Source organism: Pipistrellus kuhlii, unplaced genomic scaffold (genome assembly GCF_014108245.1).
Source record: "Pipistrellus kuhlii isolate mPipKuh1 unplaced genomic scaffold, mPipKuh1.p scaffold_m20_p_9, whole genome shotgun sequence".
NCBI classification, from domain to species: Eukaryota; Metazoa; Chordata; class Mammalia; order Chiroptera; family Vespertilionidae; genus Pipistrellus; species Pipistrellus kuhlii.
In genome coordinates, this window is record NW_023425595.1 from 1,893,130 (window position 1) to 1,915,842 (window position 22,713).

The following is a 22,713-nucleotide window of genomic DNA, read 5'->3' on the forward strand; positions in this document are numbered from 1 at the left end:
GAGGCTGTGGGAGAGCCATCAGCAGTGGTTAAGTATTCGGCTCTGGCTCCACAGAACCAGCTATGTGAGCCTGGGTAGCTGCTTAACCTCTCTGAACCTCAGTTTCTTCATCTTTAAAATGGGGAGTCATAAGAATACCTGCCTCTTTGAGTGTAGTGGGGATAAGTGGCTAGTGTATGTCATGTGTTTGGTTCTGTACCCGCAATAGCAAGTGAAGCTGCTGTTGTGAAGTTCTTGAGGGTAGGAGGACAGTTATTATTCACTTTTATATCTCCAGCAGCAAGCACAATCCCTGGCACAAGCCACTGCTAAATAACTATAGCTGGAACAAAATCAAATAAGATAATTGGGGGAGGGGGGGCAGAAACCGGTTTGGCTCAGTGAATAGAGCGTCGGTCTGTGGACTAAAAGATCCCAGGTTCGATTCCTATCAAGGGATGTACATGGGTTGCGGGCACATCCCCAGTAGGGGGTGTGCAGGAGGCAGCTGGTCGATGTTTCTCTCTCATCGACGTTTCTAGCTCTCTATCCCTCTCTCTTCCTCTCTGTGGAAAATCAATAATTAATCAATAATTAATATATATATATAGATAGATAGATAATTAGGGGGGAGGGGAGGGCTGGGAGTATTGCAGAAAAAGGGCCAGCAGGAGATGAGGCTAGGGAGGTGAGATCAGCCAGAATGGGAAGGGCCTTGAATGCCTTGTCGTAGAGATTAGGTGCCACGAATCATTTTTTAAAAAATATATTTTATTGACTTTTACAGAGAGGAAGGGAGAGAGATAGAGAGCCAGAAACGTCGATGAGAGAGTAACATCGACCAGCCGCCTCCTGCACACCCCCCACCGGGGATATGCCCGCAACCAAGGTACATGCCCCTGACCGGAATCGAACCTGGGACCCTTCAGTCCACAGACCGACGCTCTACCACTGAGCCACACCAGCTTTGGCCGAATCATTTTTAATGACCTGACGTGGTTTAAGGGAGATACCTTTGGTGGCTTGTTAAGGGCAGGCCTGCCAAGGAGCAGGATGGAAGCAGTGAGACCAAGGCAGGAGCTAGTAACACAGCGGACTTGGAGAGCAGAGGTCAGCATCTAGGAACATTTCAGTTGAATGCAATTGGTGACCAGTTGGTCATAAGAGCTTCTAAGAACACTCTCAGTCTTCCAAAAGCTCCCTTCCGTCTCATGTAGCTCCACGGGCGGGGAGGGAAGTGAATAGACAAACACTAGTTCAGGAACATTCCCAGATCCTGGCATAGCATGTCAGTGGCTTGTCAAGGGCAGGCTACAGGGGTCAGAGGGTGAGTGTCTCACAGAAGAGGGAGGAGTGAGCACACTGGCCAGAGAGAGTTTCCCTGGAAAGTGGAGGAGCTGACTGTAGCAAAACTGTTTTATAGACAACTTAAAATGAGGAAGCTTTGCTGGATTTAACAATAAAACTCCATTCTGTTCTGAGATTCGGTTGTAAGATTTGACCAGTTGGGCCACAGTCCTAGAATGTTAAAATGTAGCTGGAGCCTTCCTGCTTTATTTCTCAGCTAAATTAGATGCTGAAGGAAGAGCTTCTGATCAAATTCGGTTCCGTGAGAACTCAAATGGTGGGAATTGAGTTTTATCTCCACATTTTCGTGAAGAGAATCACGGATGTCCATTCCATCTGGGCTAAGGTTTAGTAGCAAGGCAACCAATATTGGCTAATATTGATTGCGCACTTACTATGTGCCAGGCACTTCGCTAAATGCTGGACTTAAATGTACTTATTTAATCCATCCATCATCCCTTCGAGGATGGTTAAATATCACTCTCACATTTTATCCTGCTTACACTGTTACTCTCTCCATTTTGCCAATGAGGAAATTGATCTGCGGGGAATCTCAGTAACTTACCCAAGGTCTCCCAGCTAATAGGTGGCAGAGTCGGAATTAAACCCAGACAGTCTGATTTCGGAGCTATCGCTACTAACCACCCCATTGTCCTGCTTCACATGTGTATTGTGCTCCTTTGGAGTGTAGAACAGGGTGGCGACACTCCCAGGAATTGTTTAAAGGGGCCTCTTGGTTTTTTATTACCACACTAATAGATGTCTGCTGGGTTTTGCTCACAGCGGCCCTAGTCACTTGGGCTTTCAGACACGATGCAGTAAAAGCCTTGCTAATGTCTCTGAAGCAAATGATGGAACAGCCAACTTGCATAAGGGAGTGCTCTGGATTCAATAGTGGTTCCGTGAATGCCACAGCGTGGCATGTTTCTCTCCCTCTGTTTTCAGATCTGTGATTCCCCGTCAATACTGAAGCATGGTGGAGGTGAAGCAGATAGGATGGTCTTCATTTCTCAGATGAGAAAATTGATGCTCAGAGTTCTAATTGCTTGGCCAGTCAAGTGACTTCAAGTCACACGCCTTTTATTGGACAGGAGTTAAGGGATGATGGAATATTCCTAGGTAGGAGATGACAGGACCTGTTAACGTATCAATTAAGAGTTTCTAATTAGTTGTTTCCAGAGACTTAAAATTAGTAGTCTAAAATGCTTAAATGAAGTTTGTTCTCATGCACATTATTTGCATCTTGTTTTCACTATTCGTTTTTCTGAGGAAGTCTTCTATAGAGAGTCCGAAGCTTGGTGGAATCCAGCCAGAATCTGATTTTTGCAAAGACAAATTATGATGGAGATGAGTGAGCTCCAGTTGGTTGAAAAGCCAAGTAGGACCCTGACACATGCGCTTTCCCGCCCGACTTCTCCTAAAGCCGCTGTTAGAGTCACACTTTATCAGAAACGTGACTGCAGACCTGTTTCCTCTTTGCAGCCTGTGCAAGGCTTTGACTATGCCAAACAGCACCTGGGCCAGCAAGGGGCGGACGAGGAGGTCATCCCCGTGACCCAGGAGACGGTGGTCCTCCCGCTCCCTGTCCGAGATACTCCCACCTCGCAGGAAAGGGACGTCACCCAGGACGGAAGCACCATCAAGACGGCCAAGTCCACCGAAACCAGAAAGAGGTAGGCATGGGGCCAACTCTGGCCACTCCGTGTCAACAAGAGGAATAATGGATGGTGAGAGGAACCAAAGCGCTCAAATGAATCCCACTGTTCTCTTTAAACATTCCCCTTCACGTTCATGTTGAATATTTGAAAAGGAGACCGAAGGGATGAGGGGAATCATAATACCTGCTTCTCCCGAGCCAGCCTTTGTAAGGTTTTGCATTGCAGATCAACCATGACAGCAGAGCTCTAGCTCATATATTTATTGTAATTAATTTGGCACGGATATCACCCTTACACATTGCAACTTACAGCAAAAGCCGTTCCTTGGATTCAGCATGCGTAGTTTTGTGGTTTATCTAGCAGTTTCTCCGTGGTTTATGATTTTAGTTCAAGGCCATTTATTGAGACTTCACTATGAAGAGAGTCCACTGACATGTATTGGGAGGACTACAGGGAGGTTTACGATTGATTCCTGACCCCGCGAATCTTGTGATGGAGAGACGAAGAGATAGACAGCGTGAATCCAAGCATAGTGCACCGGCGCCCACATTGGAGTCTGAACAAAGTGCTGTGGAACAGAGAGGAGGAGGAGCTTAATTCTGATGAGGGAGAGCAGCGTGGAGGAGGTTCTGTTTCAGCTGGGCTTTGCAGGGTGTGTGGAGTGTCTATAGGTGGAAAGACATGAAGGCATCCAGTCTAAAAGGGCCGGGAGGGATAAGGGACAGCCACAGTCACTTAATGGTGAGTTTCCTTGAGTTTAGAGTTCTGAGGGCTGGGATGTAGTGAAGATGAAAGTAGAAGACAGGTTAAAATTGTAGATGGTTTTCATTTGCAGGCTCAGGAGTTTGACCTTGGTGCTCTAGCCAATGGGAAGCCATGGGAAGCTCTTCAGGCCGACAGTAATGCCCAGCCTGAAAGATGACTCGGGTGGTAATGTGGAAGATAGATGGGAGCGTTAGGCTTGAGGCCAGGAGACTCACTATAAAGACTTCACAATTGCCTTGTAAAGAGGTAATGAACCCTAAGGCTGGCTTAACAAACTCCCATTGCTCACCCCCTTCTCTCTTGCCTGGAGACCACAATGGTTGGAAAAGCAACACCCTGCCTGCCTCCTTCTGTCTTTCCTTCCCTTCACCTCACAGATATTTATTGATTGTTTACTATTCAGCAGGCATTGGGGATAATGCAGTGAACCAAGCAAATTTCCCGCTCTCTTGGGATTTACAATCTAGTGAAGAGATAGACAATAAGCAGAGAACGAGATATATAGTAGGTCTAGTGGTGGTGAATGTGGAGAAGAAAACCGAAGCATGGAAAGGACAGAGAGAGATGGAGAGGGGGCTGTGACGCTATTTTAGCAGGAAGTCAGGGACGGCGTCTCTGATGGAGTGACATTTGAGAAAGACCTGATGGAAATGATGATAGCCTTCCTCAAGGCTATCTAGAGGAAAAACGTTCTAAGCCAGTGTTTGGCAACAGAGCCAAATATCAACAGTACAACAACTTAACTTTCTTTTGAGATCCAAAATTTTTAAACTTAAACTTCTTCTAATGCCCCTTCTTCAAAATAGACTCTCCCAGGCTGAGGTATTTTGTGGAAGAGCCACACTCAAGGGGCCAAAGAGCCACATGCGGCTCACGAGCCGCAGTGTGCCGACCACGGTTCTAAGCAGATGGAACAGTATATGTAAATCCCAGAGGCAGGAACTTCTTGATTTGCTTAAAGGAGAGCAAGAAGGTCAAAGAGGCTGATGTGAACCTTGGAGGAAGTGGTAGTGGGTGAGTCAGAGTTTAAGAAGTTGTGATGGTAAAAGAGACCTATAGCTAGATAAACTAGGAAGTGCTGAATTAGAAAAATGCTATGAGTCTCTTTATGACAGGGCGGATCTGAGCCTTTGCCGTGCTCGTGTGCATTAGGAATAGAATAAACATTTCCCAAACTTAGACTCGTCTGTGGAACTTGGACAAGAACATCCCACTTGTACTATGTATTCCACTCTTGGCAGACTCTACCTTGGCCCATGGCTGTGAGTGGCCGCTTCCAGTGTTCATGAATTTTGGGGTGCCGAAGTACGTGGAGTTGTACAGAACTGAGAATGCCAAGTTCCCACAGGATGAGGAGGGAGGAAGGAGGAGGAAGAGAAGCATCCATAGAAAGTGCCGCATTTTGTCCCAGTCAGTTTCCATGGAAGGGGTCCGTGCCATTAGGTTCTGAGTCTGGACAACTGACAACAGATGAACAAGGGGTTGGGTGAGGCCTCTGGATACCTGCCCCCTGGTGGTCTCTGGCAGAGGGAAGGCTTTATGCTCAACCCACCTACAGGCTGGCGTGATCGAAGGCTGCAGGGAGCATGAACTCGCTCAGCATGGACTCAGCAGGGGCTCTCCGGAGCCCATTTTCCCACTGGGCCCAGAAGGCCAGAGTCTAGCCCCGGGAGGGGTGGGGGAAGGTGAGAAGGCCCTGTGGCTCCCCTTGTCTAAACGCAGGAGATACTGTAAAGAGAAGGTGCTGCCCTAGCTGGTTTGACTCAGTGGATAGAGCGTCGGCCTACAGACTGAAAGGTCCTAGGTTGATTCTCATCAAGGGGACATGCCCAGGTTGCAGGCTCGATCCCCAGTGTGGGACGTGCAAGAGGTAGCCGATCATTGATTCTCTCCCATTGTTGACGATTCTATCTCTCTCTCTCTCTCTCTCTCTCTCTCCCTTTCTCTCTAAAACCAATAAAAATAAAATTAAATTTAAAAAAAATAAATAAGTAAAAAAGAGAAGGTGCTCCGGCATGTGGGGAAAGCCACTACCTGCAGGGGGAGCTCTGGCTTCCAGGGCTGATTGGCCACCTCCCTCTATACCTGCCCTCTGTGCCCTGTATACCTGGCACAATGCCCAATACAGTTGGCGCTCACAGTGTATTTCCCTAATGAATGAAAATAGCTCACATTGGTAGTTTCAGATGAAAGTAGCTAGCAGTTAGCACAGTTAAGAATGTGTGTGTGTTTGTGTGTGTGAATGAGAGAGAGAGGAGAATTTAATGATGGAGTGACTTCGTTTTTAGTGGCTAAGGTATAAGGTATATTCTCTATAGAGAATAGCCAAAGAGAACTGTGAACCCTGAAGATGCTACGTGAATCAAACACTCGGCAACATCTCCGAAGTGCTGTGTTTTAATAAGAGAACATGCTTCAAACCATTTCCACAGTCACCGGGGGTTAATGAAAAAGAGATGGGAACCGAGGGCGGCGCTCACTGAACTTCTCTGCCGAGCTCAGCACCGGCCAGCGCCCATCAGGACAGCCAGCTACGTGACCCCTGCTGCAGAAGGAGTGTTTTTTTTAAAGTATTCCGCATCGTTTCTTTTCTTGTAGATAAAACCAGAACGAAAGGCTACAGACATAAACTGTGCAAATAAAATAACCTTGAGAGAAGGCTGTGCTCGTCGAAACTTACCATCTCCTTGTTGCTATGGTTACCTCCAGCAGGTCACCCAGTGAGAACGGCTCTGTCATCAGCAACGAATCAGGGAAGCTCAGCTCAGGGAGGCGCTCACCCCAGAATGTAACCGCACAGCAGAAAGCGACAAAGGAGGAGGCACGGAAGAGAAATGGTGAGAAGCCTTCCCTGCCAAGTACCACCCTTGAGCCTGTCCCACACACGGATACACACATGTGTGCACACAGGCCTGCACACACTCACACACCCCAGCGTGCCACTCTCATTTCTTCTTTCTGTTTTGTCCTACAAAGACCTCAAGCCCGTTTCCTACCTTACCCCCGTCTCTGAATTATCCTGGCTCCTGTTCTTACAGAATTGTGCAGGGCTTTAAAGAAAAACAAAACTCCAATGTAGAATGAACGGATGCTTGCTGAGAGATTTTTCTGTTCTGGGGTAAATCGACGTTTCTAGCCCCAGGTCCTCTTGGGTGGCAGGTGTCTGAAATGCTGCTTGTCTTGGAGATTCCCCCCATTTTCTTTCCCCGGCTCCCCTGAATGTTCCAGGGGTTCCTTCTAGGCTGGTGCGTCCAGATGCTGCAAACCCACCTCTCCCAGGAGAAACAGCACAGAAATAAATATCACCATAGACATCAGCCTAGGCTCCTGCCTTATTTTCCAGGGAAGCTGAACTGTTGAGTTTCTCAAACAGATAGCTTCTCCCTCCTTCTAAAGGTTCAGTGTTGGGTTTGTTGGGAAGGCCTCAGAGCCACCGGGCTGTGCTGTGGCACCATCTCTACATAGCTCACATCTATACATAGCCTCCCTGTCTTCCCAGTCCCACCTTTGTCCTGGTCCTCCTCCCAACTCGGTCCTTCCATGAGTGATGCCGGCTTCCTGGAGACCAGATTCAAGTGCCCCATGCTGCCCCCCGGATCCAGGAAGATTCCTTTTGGAGGTCCAAGGGGTGCAGGCAGAGCCCTACAGCAACGCCAGGGGGAAAGCCCAGTGACCTGGCAGTCTGCTTGGCTGTGCTTCCTTTTTAGAGGAACTGGATGAGGTGTGCTCAGGGGCTCTTTCTGGAAGTGAGTACCAGAACATTCTTTTGCTTTCAAAGGTCGCTTACTTATTTCTTTGTTTTTGGCAAAAGGAAGAAGAGAGACAGAAAAGAAAGAAAGTTACAATGGACCCCAGGCCCAGCTAGCATATAAAGCACTCGTTTGAAATGTCATGCTGATATGATCCTTACATTTTTTCTTCTTCTCCTGAACTTCCCTGCCCTCTAACGCGGAGACTGCTTCCCTCACTGGAACCAGGCCGTGACACGTGGGGTTTTCCTGGGACATCTGTCCTCCTGGGGGCAGAAATCCTGCCCATCAGCGCTCGGCCACGCCAGCTCACAGAGGGCCTGAGCCCTGACATGTGAAGGGGGACGTGAACCTAGCAACTTTCTTTTCTTCCTTCTCAAAGCGAGGAGCTAAGAGAGAATGGGAGAGGGATGGAGGCAACACAGAGACAATGGGCAGCGAAGACACAGGGGAAAGTTATTTTAACCAAGTCCAGAGACTGCCATCACCACCCAATCAAGGGACTCTCCCTGCTTCTCTACTCTCTTCCAACCCTCCCTCCCTGCCTGCCTTTATTTTTATTTTGTTAAAATATATTTTATTGGTTTTTTACAGAGAGGAAGGGAGAGAGATAGAGAGCTAGAAACGTCAGTGCGAGAGAAACATCGACCAGCTGCCTCTTGCACATCCCCTACTGGGGATGTGCCCCCAACTCAGGTACATGCCCTTGACCGGAATTGAACCTGGGACCTTTCAGTCCACAGACCGATGCTCTACCGCTGAGCCAAACCAGTTTCAGCCCTGCCTTCTTTTATATTCCTCCTGGAAATATATAAGGTCAAGTCCAAGTCCTCTCTCCTCCAGGCCCCCCATTATCCACTCTAGTCCTCAAATGACCTTGAATAACTTGGCATGTCTTTCTCAGACCTTTTTACTATGCATGTGACAACACACCCGTTGCTTTGTTTTCTGTTGTGTAGCTTTGTTTTATTTTGTAAAACTGGATCAAGCACATACTGTTCTGTGGCCTTTTTCTCGCATAAGAATGTGCAGCCTACAGACTCCTCTGTCAGTAAATACACACATACGAGATGATGCCTTTCTCCGTCCCCCGCACTTATTTCAGAGACAAGGAGGAGCAGGGCCGGTTTCAGACCCCGCTGCTCCCCACGCCCCTGGGGAGACACGGACAGGCTCAAAATGTCCCCGCCGATCTCCCCATCCTTGTTCTGCCACCCGCTCTGCCTGCCTCCTTATTCTGTTTGGGTCACTGTGATTATTTGCACATCAGGTTCAGAAATGACTACAGCACGGCACACAAGCAAAATGCAATTACTGACCCGGTGGAGGGGTTCGCACAATTTATTTAAACGCCACCCTTCCTCCCGGGTCCCAGGGCTTCGCTGAAGTCAACCCTGTGGATGTTCAGGGTTGGTCGCTGCTGTTTCACCTCTGGTTCCCACCCAGCGAGGTTTCCGTTGGAAATTTTCAAACAGAAGTGGTAGCACCAACTCATTTAATGTAAACATGCTGAAGCACATCAGAATTCTAGTGGGACCTTCAACGGAACCTACACTTGTCATTTTTTATCAAAGGGCTCCCCTGGATCATCATGCTAGGTTATAGTCTGCCCCCCCAAAAAATCAGTCGTGTGTTTTATTGAATTGGAAGATGAACCTAAGGAATGGAAGAAAAGGAGGGAGGGAAGAAGGAAGGAAAGACATAACATTGGAATTGTGGAGAAATACAAAAAGGTACTGTATTATCAGCTTGCGAAAGGTATTTTAGAGACTGTGGTCTCTGAGAAAGGACTCTTCTCTTGGTATGGAATATTCAGATACTGATGTTTTATAGCTCGGTATCCATTCTAGGTTAGAGTTACTAAGGTTAACGAACGAGTGTTAATGTTCCGGGCTGTCATTCTAAAACTGTTTCCCACCAGTTTTGTTGCATGTGTACCTTGTGATTTTCCACTTTTGTGAAAATAAGACCTTTAAAAGGGAAAGACATTATCCCTCTAGGAACGCAGCAGAGTGGGTCCTTGTAGCTCAATGGCCTCATTAGCTCCCTACTTTAGAGGCTGTTTCAGGACAATCCTATATAATAAAGAGGTAATATGCAAATTGACCATCGCACACTCACAAGATGGCTGCCTATGACCAGGCTGGCAGGGGTGTGTTAGTGAGGGGTGACCAAACAACTGAACAAGCAGGCTGCATGGGGCGACTAGGCCTGTGGGGGGACGGAGGTAAGTGAGGGGCAACCAAATGACTGAATAAGCAGGCTGTGTGGGGTGGCCAGGCCAGCAAGAGGGCTGTGAGGGGCAACCAGGCCAGCAGGGGGTGGGAGGACAGTTGGGGCCAACTAGGCCGCTAGGGGAGGTGCAGTTGGGGGTTACCAGGCCAGTAGTGGGGGGCAGTTGGGGACAATTAGGCTGGCAAGGGGGCAGTGAGGGCAATTAGGCCAGTGGGGGGGGGGACAGTTGGGGTGACCAGGCTGGCAAAGGGGGGTGCTGTTCAGGGCAATCATGCCTGCAGGCAGGTAAGCGATTAGGAGCCAGTGGTCCAGGATTGTGAGAGGGATGTCCCAGATTGGAGAGGGTTCCGGCTGGGCTGAGGAAACCCCCCCTGCTTCATGCATAAATTTCATGCACTGGGCCTCTAGTGTTTACATATAAATGAGAAAGACTGAGATGACAGCTAGGATTTTGAAAGCAAAAGAATTTTGAATTTTTTTCAACCAAATACAGACACTTTGACTTCTAAATTAAAACCAATGTCACCCAGCCAGTGTGGCTCAGTGGTTGAGCATTGACCCATGAACCAGGAGGTCACAATTTGATTCCTGGTCAGGGCACATGCCTGGCTTTTGGGCTCGATCTCCAGTAGGAGGCGAGCAGGAGGCAGCCAATCAGTGATTCTCTCTCATCATTATTGTTTCTATCACATTCTCTCTCTCCCTTCCTCTTTCCAGAATTAAAAAAGAAAAAGAAAAACGAACCAATGGCACCTTGGAAAAAGTGTTTTCTGGGAAATGAGTTAAAAATGAGTTCCAGATGAGGACATACTACAATATATATATTTAAATGTTTAGTCATTTAAGAGCAAAAACTTCCATACACCCTTAATTGTGCTCCTTCCTTGACGGCACTGAGAGATGTGACAGAGATATGAGCTCAGAAACACAGCTTCAGTTTTCATTCTCTCTGTGCCATCCCAGGGAAGTGAAGACTTGCTTATTATCTGACAAACACCAGAGGGCAGTGACGCTAGTTATAAATAGTCTCTAACTTTAAGGGAAATTCCAGAAGGGAAGAGCCTGCCTTGTTCAAGAGCATTATCTGCGTCAAATGGGAGGGCTTCCTTCCTCCCGCCATGCCAATGGAAAATAAACATCGAGAAACGAAATCTCCCTTCCGAGCCTGATTTGCAGAAGTTCAGGCCAACACTAAACTAAGGCACAACCAGATCTGCTTGGTGGCATTTACTGTGATGATGGCATTTATTGTGACAACGACGATGGCATCTAGGACACATCAGAGGTTTAACTGTGGCCTTTTTGTTTAGCGTTCTCTGGTGCTTTTTTGGGGGGGACTAATTATGCATTAACTATTCCCATGAACCTGCTGTACTCACACAGTATTAGTATATAATGTAATGCCCTTTAATGTATTTTTCCATATAGTCTTTGGGGGAGGGGAGGGGAGAGGATCACTATTTTTCTCTTAAACCAAGAGGAATTATTGTGCAAATCTGAATTTGACTATTCTGACAGTGAGAATGAAAAAGGAACTACAGTTTTGTTTTTGTTTTGTTTTTTAAATATATTTTATTGATTCTCTACAGAGAGGAAGGGAGAGGGATAGAGAGCTAGAAACATCGATGAGAGAGAAACATCGATCAGCTGCCTCTTGCACACCTCCCACTGGGGATGTGCCCGCAACCAATGTACATGCCCTTGACCAGAATCGAACCCGGGACCCTTGAGTCTTCAGGCCGATGTTCTATCCACCGAGCCATATCGGTTCCGGCAGGAACTACAGTTTTGTGCAGTGCCAGGGGCATCCTTTTTCTTTCTCCTTGGAGTTATGATCCTCCCCTTATCTTGTCCATGGGGCGGGCAGTGAGGATGTCACAGCCCAGAAGCAATAAAAGTGTGAAGTACCATCTCATCACATGGTTACCTGTTCTGCAGGTACTGACATCTCCTTTCCAAGTCAGGAAATTTTAGTTATTCCTTTATTCATCATTTACTCAGCAAATCCCTATTGAAAGCCTATGAGACATTATTAAAGGCAATAAGTATTGCCTTTAAAAATATGGGCAAGAATGGGGCTTACATTCTAGTATCAGTACAAAAATCAATAGCATTGCATGCTGTGAAGAAAATGTAACAGAGTGGCCAAAACCGGTTTGGCTCAGTGGATAAAGTGTCAGCCTGCGGACTGAAAGGTCCCAGGTTCGATTCCGGTCAAGGGCATGTACCTTGGTTGTGGGCACATCCCCAGTAGGAGGTGTGAAGGAGGCAGCTGATCGATATTTCTCTCTCATCGATGTTTCTAACTCTAACTCTCTATCCCTTTCTCTTCCTCTGTAAAAAATCAATAATATATATATATTTTTAAAAAAAAAATATAACAGAGTGATGAGGCAGGTTGTTTTAGATGAGTAGGCAAGGAAAGTGTTTTTTTCAAACAGCAACTTGAAAACTGAGAAGGAACTGGGCATGTAAAGGACTGGGGAAAGAGCTTTCTGAGCAAAGTGAACAAAACCCCAAGGCGGGAACAAGCCTGCTGTGTTCGAGAAGCTGCTGTAGCTGGAGAGGGGACAAAGGGGAGAGGGAGGAATGAGCTGGGCAAGGTCGCCAGGACCAGTTTGTACAGAACCTGGGTGGCCTGAGTTTTATTCTGAGAGACACAAGGCCTCCAGAGGGTTCTGGTCAAAGGAGTACTGTGACCTGGTTGTCTTTTTAAAAGATGATCCAACCCTAACTGGTTTGGCTCAGTGGATAGAGCGTCGGCCTGTGTACTCAAGGGTCCCAGGTTCGATTCTAGTCAATGGCATGTACCTTGGTTGCATATACATCCCCAGTAGGAGGTGTGCAGGAGGCAGCTGATTGATGTTTCTCTCTCATCAATGTTTCTAAATCTCTATCCTTCTCCCTTCATCTCTGTAAAAAATCAAATATATATATATATATATATATGATGATCTATCCTGTCTGCTGGTGGAGTATGCATTTTAGGGCTAGAAGGACAAGACTGGAAGCTTGGAGGAGGGGTTTGTTTAGGAGATGCATTAGTCACTTGTTGCTGCGTAACAAATCACCCCAACACCTAGTAACCAAAAGCGACAATCTACATTTATGGTGTTGGATAATGTCTGTGGGTCAGGAACTCAGGAGTGGCTTAGCTGGGTGGTTTTGGCTCAGAATTTCATGAGGTCACTGTCTGGGCTATAAGTCATTTCTAAAGACTTGGCTGGGCCTGCCAAATCCACTTACAAGATGGCTCATTCCCAGCTGTGGGCAGGAGTCTCATTTTCTTGCCATAAGGACCTCTCCATAGGGCTACTTGAATGTCCTTATAGCGTGGCAGCTGGCTGTTCCCAGAGGAAGGGGTCCAGGAGAGAGCAAGGCGGAAGCCACAATGTTTTCTAAGGACCTAGCCGTGGAAGTAGCACACTCTCACTTCTGCAATTTCCTTTTGGTTACTCAGGTCGGTCCTATTTATTGTGTCCATGACTCTGAGGAGGTAATCATCTGGGAGGCTGGGTACCATAGCATATCCATCTGGTAACCTGTCTGAATAGAGATTGTTCTCTGTCATTGGCAGTTTGGTGGCCTGCTATCTGCCAATGAGTCCACAGAACCAAAAAATACTCCAATTACAGCCATTGTTAGACTCTGAAGCGTTTTAGCCACAATTTACTTAGCTTAATTAGGCAAATGTTCTGTGATTATGGCAAGCGACAGAAGGATACAAACTATGTGTTTCTCAATGATTTAAATAACATCCCAATCTCTTGAGCAGACCAGAGGAAAGATAAATACACTTCTATTACATTCGTATTTTAATAACACCTATTTTGTTCCTAAATTGCCTGCTGGTTTAGTTGCTGGAACAGGCTTAATTTGTCTCTCCCTCAGCCATGCTCAATAAACTGTCATTCTTATAGTCAGTTAATGGGAAGATGCCTGAAGGAGAAGTAAATCAGCAAGTACCACCAGCCCCGGGACTCCTTCCGTCAGCTCAGTTCTGGAAGCAATCGCAGTAGAATTATTATCTGTCAGAGGCGAGAATTAATGCAAAAGAGCGGAGGTGAAAATTGCTCTATTTAATTAGGGGAGTTGTCAGTAGCTTTATATTCATTTCTCCCGGTTGCTTTTTCTTAGCTTTCTTTTGTTTTAGACAAAATGAAAGAAACTAAAACTCAAATCATTGAGAGACAGGCTTTAGGGGGGGAAAAGTATCAGCTGCAGTTACTGTGGCTGGTTGACCTTAACATGGTGCAAAAATGGGTAACTGGTGGCAGAGATTGAACTGAATGCTGTTATTCAGTGGATTGTCATGTTTTAAGAAGAGTTCCACGTTTGGCCAAGTGGCATTTTTTCCCATCTCTGACTCAAACTTGAAGGAAAAAATGTACTTTTTTTATTTTTTATTAAAGGTGTTTGTCGCAAGTTTGGGGGGAAAAATGATTTTTACCGTTTAAATTCAGACTTTTAAAATTCTTTCCTACCCATGGATAACACATCAGGCAGCATGTTTAAAAGAAATACATGAGCCCTAACTGGTTTGGCTCAGCCTGCAGACTCAAGGGTCCCAGGTTCAATTCCGGTCAAGGGCATGTACCTTGGTTGCGGGCACGTCCCCAGTAGGGAGTGTACAGGAGGCAGCTGATGGATGTTTCTCTCTCATCGATATTTCTAACTCTCTCTCCCTCTCCCTTCCTCTCTGTAAAAAAAAATTAATAAAATATATATTAAGAAGAAATACATGAGTAGCAGTGAGCCCTTGGCACAGAACCAGACCCTGTTGTTTCTGAGGTCGTTTTGAGTCAAGTAACGTCCTTGTGCTATTAGCATCAGGCATAAGTCCCCGCATGTCCCTGAGGCTCCCCTCCGGCCATGAAACCGATGTGTTTATTTGTGTTTCAGTGTCTGCCAGCGATGAAGAGGAAGGCGCGGTTCTGTTCGACAGCTCTGGCAAGGCGGCTGCCGATCCCTTCGACTCCTCTTCCGGATCCGTGCAGCTCACCGCAGTGAAGCCCACAGCCCTCCCCGTGGTGCAGCCCGCCCCGGACCGGAGCCAGGAGGCCGCAGCGCTCAACGGCGGCGAGGTGAGCACCTGAGCACCCAGCATGGGCGAGAGCCAGGCGGCCAGGAGCACCACCTGGAAATGCCGGGTGGGGGCAGGCTGCGTCCAGGGTTATAGGGCTCCTTCGGTCATTTCCACCTCAATTCATTAGCGGAATGAATTGGGGCACAAGTCACCCAAAACAAATTCGGTAGATGATGTTTTCAGAGCATCTTTTTTTTACCTTCTGTCCCAATAATTCCATAAGGGACATATGCATAGGTGACCTAGGGTGCATCAGCCAGAAATCTGACACGTACGACCCTAGGTACTTAATAATTCCACCGAGCATAAATCACATAGGAGACAAATATGCAATGCACGAATCACTCACGGTTTATTTACCAGAGTCCTGGTGGGTTCCAGAATCCTAGGCAGCCCCCCGGGGATCCGCACTGACAGACAAACAGACAGACACACACACACACACACACACACACAACTCTGGGAGTTGTGACCCTCCGCTGTGCAGGCTCAGGTGTGGACTTGAGACTCTCTCTCTCCCCAGGTGAACAAAGCCCTGAAGCAGAAGTCAGACATCGAACACTATCGGAACAAGCTGCGCCTCAAAGCCAAGAGGAAGGGGTATTATGATTTCCCTGCAGTGGAGACAAACAAGGCCCAGACGGAAAGAAAAAAGATGTATGAGAAATCGCAAAAGGAAATCGAGCATGTGTTAGATCCAGACCCAGAACTGTGTGCCCCATTCGCCGAGTCTAAAAACAGGTGCGGTCTGTAAGGGAATTGTTTGAAGGTCGCTGTGCCATTGGTGGGATGAGGGTAGAGGGTGCCTTGGGCAATGCAGTCCTGGTCCCTTGATCTGTTAGCTTAGGACTGTCATCTTTGAAGGCCACTGAGCCGGGCCATCCTCTTGTGTGAGCACGTGCTCCATAATGAGTCTGGAAGAGAATAATATTGAAGCCACAAATACTTAGGCAAACAACCATAATTGTCCGTCTGCTTAATGATATTTTCAAACTTTAGCTGCTTCAGAGCTGGGTGAAGATATAATTATCACCTACCTGATTATGCAACTTCCAGATCAAGAGGCATGGTGTTTTTCATTTATTTTAGAGGCTCTTGCATAAGAAAAGCAAATTTCGTGCCTCACCTTTTCATTCAGCTGCAGTAAATATTTACCACATAGCTACTCGGAGCTCCGCGCTGGGTTCATCTCTTTAATTCATGAATTTGTTGATGTATTTGACATTTGTTGTCTCCTACTGTGTATTAACCACCACGCAAGATGCTGAATACTGTCACAGTCATGTTGCTTTTTCTCACTCATGTATTCACTTATCCATTCAACTCATTCAACATTTTATGACAGATAAGACAGCCCAATGGCTGCTCTTAAGGTCCGAGTTGGGAGAGAAAGATAACCGCCTCAAAAGTTTATTTCTCACAAGTGTGATGGGAGTTGAAATGTGAGGTGCTGTAACAGTCTATCAGGGGACCCGGCCTCCCAAGGGCAGGTTAGGCCCAGTAGTTTGAATGATCATCCTTCCAAGTTGTGTTGCCAGCTGAGCAGAGAGTGGTCTCACCTGCTGGGTAAAGGAATAGAGGTTCTAGCAAAGCTGTGCACGCCCATCTTTCTTCTTCTCCTTCTCACCCCAAAGCACCTCTTCAGAAACACTCTTTCATGATTTGAGACCATGGCTCCCAAATACACATTCTCCTTGGTGATGGCCCCTTGGCTTGAGAGCATGCTGATGCTCTAACCCATCCCCTAGCCTTGGCAGACACACTCTTCCAAGACTGTGTGGTGGCCATCTTGTGTCCAAATGGGGGCAGACATCTTGTGTGTTGGAGTGATGGTCAATTTGCATATTACTCTTTTATTAGAGAGGATTGAGGCCTGCTTCAGAGGGTAGGGGCCAGCTGATTTGCCCTGAAGAGTGTCCCAGATCAGGGTGAGGATTTTCTTGGGGCATGGGGCAACCTGGGCGAAGGGCCTGTGGTGGTTTGCAGGCCGGCCACGCCACCCCCCCACCCCCCACCCCCCCGGCCACCCAATTGAAGGACCTGGTGTCTGGGATTTATTTATCTCCTATAATTGAAACTCTCAAGGAGCCAAGCCTCCTGCTTGCTCTGTGGCCGCAGCCATTTTTGTTGGGATTTATTTATCTTCTATAATTGAAACTTTGTAGCCTTGATTGGAGGCCTAGGCTGGCCAGGGTGTGCGGAAAGCTTGGCTTCCTCCATCGCTGGGGGCAACTCAAGCAGGGCCATTCCCTGCCTGCGTGGGTGTTTATTAAAAGCAGACATGACCATGTGACAGGCTTGGATGGAAAACACAAAATCAAGCCTGGAGGTGAGGCTAAAATTTTTTACTGGAATTGACAGAATTTGTTTTCAACAAAGAAATGAGGGATTGTTAACCCAGTGCTTCATTTAACATGCTTCTCATTAGGCTTGGTAGGGATGGCAAGCTATTGATGTGAAATCACACTGTGACAAGGGACACAATGCTGGTGTCACCATGTTGATAACTGTAGAAAGAAGATATGGATTTTATGGGGAGGCTGGGGGCTTCTTTAGCATTTACTTTGCATGTTGACACCTTTCAGTTCAGCATTCTTTTATAGACAGGGTGGGAAATTGTTTTTTCTGGATTTCCTGCTGACACTCAGAAAAGGAATCAAATCATGTGCAAATTTGAGAAATTAACAAAACTTTCCGTTGAAACTTAAAATTAAAAAAAAAAATTCAATTATAGTTGGCATTCCCTATTCTATTAGTTTCAGACGTTCAGCCTAGTGGCTAGACATTTATTTATGTAACTTGTGAAGCGACCCCCCTGATCAGTCAATGACCCGTCTGGCGCCATCCATATTTATTCCGATATTATTGACTGTATTATCTATGCTGTACTTTACATCCTTGTGACAATTTCACAACTACCCATTTTTATTTCTTGACCCTTTCACCTTTTTTCACTCAGTCCTCCACAATTGCTTCCATCTGGCAACCATCAGTTTGTTCTCTATATCTATGAGTCTGTTTTGAGTGTTCGTTTATTTTGGTTTTTTTAGACGCCACCTATAATTTAAATCATATGGATTTGTCTTTCTCTGTCTGACTTATTTCACTTAGCATCATACCCCTCTAGATCCATCCAGGCTAGAGGATATTCTATGGTAAGGTTTCATTCTTTTTATGTGTGTAATATTCCATTTGTATATAGGTAACACCTTTTCTTTAGAACACAATTTGGGAACTGCTTTCTTAAACGACAGAGGCCTTCCCTGACAGTCCTATCTAAAGCCGTCCCCCATCCTCATCACCCTCGGTCCTAAAAATCCAAACAAAATTTATCATTATCTACCCACCTATATTTTCAGAGTTAAACAAAACAAACAAAACAAAAAAAACCTTACTTCTCAAGTTTGCAACTTTCCAAATTTGTTGACTTTTAACGACTATAGCAAAATAACAACAAGAAATTAATTCACCTCTTGGAACTCTATTTGGTTAAAATAAGTAACCTGTCTGCCCAGGAGCCTCATTGTTTCTGAGTAGTTGCTTGCACACTGTGCACACTGACGGTCTGCTCGGTGGTGGTCCATACTGAACAGCACGGCCTGGAAGCTCTGGACCCTGAAGGCGGCTGGCGTGCACTCCGGCGCCTCAGCTCTCTCCCACACTCAGGGTTCCTGAAAGGGAACCATCTCACGTTGTATTTCTGATGTTTCCAAAATAACCCACTTTACTAATCCTAGGGTTTTATTCCCAACCACCCTTATTAGTAAATCTTTTCTAAATGGGCTAATTGGCAACCTCAGGGCAGCCATGACATCTACTTAAAAAAAAAAGAAAAAAGAGAAAGGTCTGTAAGTAGGTCAAGGAAGAGCGTTCCGTGGGTCTCTCTTAAATCACTCAGGACGGATTCTGTTTTACAAAGCTGTGCTCCACTCCCAAAGGCAGCCTCTCACTGCAGACAACTCTAGGGCACGTTGTTGTTATGGCCGGCTCGACACTCTTATGTTCGTCAGGATTATTTCGGTTGCAAGGGATGAAAATCCAGCACAAACGGGCTAAATAAAAGGGAATTTATTATTGAACATAATTGAAAGGTCAAGGCTTCCAGTGTGGCCAGGTCCCAGGGATCATGCAATGTCTCCCATACTTACCTTGCTCTCTCTCCACTCTTTGCTGGCTCCTTCTCAGGCAGGCTCTTCCTCTTAGCGGCAGCAGCACCGCTAGGCTTATATTCTGTCTTCTTAGGAGCCTCAATGCCAAGAGAATGCCTGTTTCCTGGGTGCTCTAGCCAAAGTCCTGGGATTCAGTGTCCTCGGACCAACTCCCTCTGACCAATCACTGTGGCCACGGGGGTGCGATGCTGTGATTGTACAGGCCGATTCTCATGCCACCCCCCGGAGTAAGTGAATGCCACGGAGAACAGCATATGCGTGCCAGGCAAGCAGAGAGCATAGGTGTAATCTCTCTAAATAGGTGTAAACCCTCGTGGTGGGGGCGCAGGTCTATTGGTGTCTGTTTCATTCCCTGGGCTAATTGCAGGGTCGTGTTTTGCTTTGGGAGTCCTATGTCTGTTCTAGATTAACAGGGTGTGACTGCCATACTTTGACATTTGTGGGGGAGGGGGTATGATCTTGAAAAGGCGTATATATGTGCCAGATTTCTGGTTTCCCACAAAGCCACTGAGAACAAATAAAGCAACTGTTTTACCTTCAACCCATGAATAGCATATTAGAATCAAGATATGAAATAGGCCGAGACTGGTTTGACTCAGTGGATAGAGCATCGGCCTGTGGACTGAAGGGTCCCAGGGTTAGATTCCGGTCAAGGGCATGTACCTTGGTTGTGAGCACATCCCCAGTAGAGGGTGTGCAAGAGGCAGCTGATCGATGATTCTCTCTCATCGATGTTTCTAACTCTTTATCCCTCTCCCTTCCTCTCTGTAAAAAAAAATCAATTAAAAAAAATATATATATATTTAAAAAAAAAAGACTTGAATAGACATGGTCTCTGGGGAGTTCTCTCAAGTTAGATGCTCTGAAATGCAAGTTATTAATAGGGGGAAACCTGTTGTTTGAGAAGGAAGTTGGTGATTTTGTCACTCAAAGGATCACATGAAAGTCACCTGTCCCCACTGGGCCTCACTCCCAACTTGTGTGACTTCCTGTGGAAAAAGCAATGCAAAGCCACAACCTGCATTTGAGGCTGTTGTTTTCCTCCTCTTCAAAAAGTTCCTCTAACGACAAGTGCAAACAGGGCAGTGGTGGCAAACGTCGGCGTTTCCAAGGGAGAGCCGAGGGGGGCCTCTGAACGGGCTCAGGTGCCCAGGTGGGCATGTGGCTGCCTGTAGGTCACCTCTTCTGGAGGCCTTCCCTGACCATCCTGTCTAAGGCCGTCCCCCATCCTCATCACCCCGGTCACATCCCCTTGTTGTTTCTCTGAACATTGTTATAAGGTTTTTATTGCCAACAATACTATACCTTATCGTTGATTAAACACACACACATGAATATCCCATATATAGGGTGTCCCCCAAAAATGTATACATACTAGTACACTGAATAATTATGAAGGCAGTGTTTATTAAAATGTGCTCAAAATTGAGCTATCAGCTATTGAAGTGCGCGTCCCATTTTTGAAGTCTAGGTGAACAGGTTATTTGTGTGTGTTTTTATTTTGGCTTTTAAAAGTTTCCTCAGTTACAGTTTATTCAATATCATTTTGCGTTAGTTTCAGGTAGACAGCATAGTGGTTAGACAATCATTTGCTTTATAAGGGTTCCCCCTGATATTTCCAGCACCTAGCTGCTACCTTACGTAATTATTACAACATTATTGACTGTGTTCCCTAAGCAGTACATTACATCCCACAACTGTTTTGCTGTGCTTCTCATCTCCTTGTTGTTCATACACAAGGTGCTTACACTGTTTAGAGAGCACGTGCCATTCTGAAATTATCATGTGGTTTATCTGTCTCACTCACTAGAATATAACTCTGTCTTTTAAAAAATGTATATATTTTATTGATTTTTACAGAGAGGAAGGGAGAAGGATAGAGAGTTAGAAACATTGATCAGCTGCCTCCTGCACTCCCCGCGCCCCCACCCCCCCCCCCCGGGGATGTGCCCACAACAAGGTATGTGCCCGTGACTAGAATCAAACCTGGGACTCTTCAGTCCACAGGTGGACACTCTATCCACTGTGTCAAACCGGCTAGGGCTGTAAGCTCTGTCTTGCTCACTGTGGATCTCCATCATCTTTCATGGTGACGGGAACATAGTAGGTACTCAGTAAATGTTAGATATGGGTGGACAGGTGGACCAATGGATGGAGGAGCCCCAAATTGCCTCTAGTTTATAAGGGGAAACCATGGTGGTGAAGGTAGAAAAGAAAGCCTACCCAAGTGGCAGTATTAAGCACCCCATTAGCCTCAGGGTTTATTAACACATCATGGAACCCTGCCTGCAGAATCAGAAAGATTAATAGGAACAGGAGGCTGCTGAGTCAACAGTCAACAGAAGCAGGTTTGTTCTTCCAGTGTTAGCTCTTTTAAAGGGTCCTGGGAAAGCCTCCGGCCTGGCCATCAGCAGGATTTTAGATGAGGCTGCAGTGTTGCGATGGATTGCAGTTACCAGATGAAAGAGCATTTACAACTCAGCCACATGGTTATAACATCTGGAATTTAAAAAAATAAAAAATAAAAATCTTTATTCCACTATTTCTATGGCCCCTGGGGGCTAGGGAGCCAATACCATCAATTCTGAGATTTGTGAGGCGAATCCAACCAAACCCTTCATTGGTTGCCCGTATTTTGGATCAGTGGAGAATTCCATCTGTCAGGGCATTTGCTGCATCATAACAGTTGTTGGATTCTCTACAGGCAGCAGATGAAGAACTCTGTCTACCGAAGCCGGCAGTCTCTGAACAGCCCAAGTCCGGGGGAGACAGAGATGGACCTTCTGGTGACGCGGGAGCGGCCCCGGCGTGGGATTCGTAACAGCGGCTACGATGTGAGTCCCTGTCGGGTCACGCGTTCCTCTCCCTGGCAGCAAAAGGCAGAGAGTACCCCCCAGGCTTCGGTGTAGTGTACGGCTGTGGAATTTAAAGAGGCAGCAAAATATGTTCTGTTTACTTCCCATCACCTGTTTGCAAAGTAAGGCTATTTGCAATGGCCAGAGTCAGAAAGGATGGTCTCGATTTCCAAATGCAGCCATTTAGAAACAGTCCAGTTGTTGGCCTTGAACTCAGAGATTCTAAACTCTGTTCTTGGGAACTCAGTCAGAACCATGGCCATGGGTTAGAACTCATTTGAGTACAGGCTGCTCTTAATCCATAGCAATGCTGAGGAGTTGGGTTGGTGGGTTGCATAACTTCTCAGTTTGCCATGGGCCTGGTGAGGTGCCAACAGAGAGAGTTGGTAATTTCATGTGATGAAGTATAATGCGATGTGCAGTGATATCTCCAAACCGAAAAAAATCCTGCTAATCCCATCAGACTTCCCCAGGTGATCAGTTCTGGTTTGGTGCTTCCTGTCACATGTCACTGCGGCCCGTTGAGTTGCGCTCACAGGAACAATACCCTGCTGAGATGTTCAGGAAGCTCACCCAGCCCTGGAATTCCAAATGGTCTTGAATATACTCGTAGGTCTTATGAAAAGTGTTTCTTCCGCATTCTCCTGAAGTGTTTCTCTTACTACAAATAAAAAGTTTTCTGTAACCGAGCTAGGATCAAAATATGTCTGGCTAAAGCTTTGTCATAATTTGTGAGGTTGTCATTTGAAAATGACACTTGATTTCTTAAATATACCATACTAATTTAATGGCAAGAATATTTCCCCTCAGGATTGGTCATTGTTTTCTACAATAGCTAAAAATTTAGTTTTTTTAATGATCCCATTAAAA

The 22,713-nt window shown here is 46.3% G+C and overlaps 1 protein-coding gene across 2 annotated transcripts in view; it reads left to right on the top strand.

Annotated features, from left to right (window-relative positions):
- Nucleotides 1-22,713, top strand: part of KIAA1549L (KIAA1549 like) — a 189,399-nt gene that overhangs the window by 141,782 nt on the left and 24,904 nt on the right. Inside the window, exons 12-16 of one of the 2 annotated variants that reach the window (XM_045578144.1) lie at nucleotides 2,809-2,999; nucleotides 6,462-6,586; nucleotides 14,636-14,812; nucleotides 15,341-15,560; nucleotides 21,693-21,822. In XM_045578144.1, coding sequence (XP_045434100.1) covers nucleotides 2,809-2,999; nucleotides 6,462-6,586; nucleotides 14,636-14,812; nucleotides 15,341-15,560; nucleotides 21,693-21,822 — 843 coding nt within the window. Of the gene's footprint in view, nucleotides 1-2,808; nucleotides 3,000-6,458; nucleotides 6,587-14,635; nucleotides 14,813-15,340; nucleotides 15,561-21,692; nucleotides 21,823-22,713 lie in introns of both variants that reach the window. The other variant, XM_045578143.1, reaches the window with a different exon arrangement.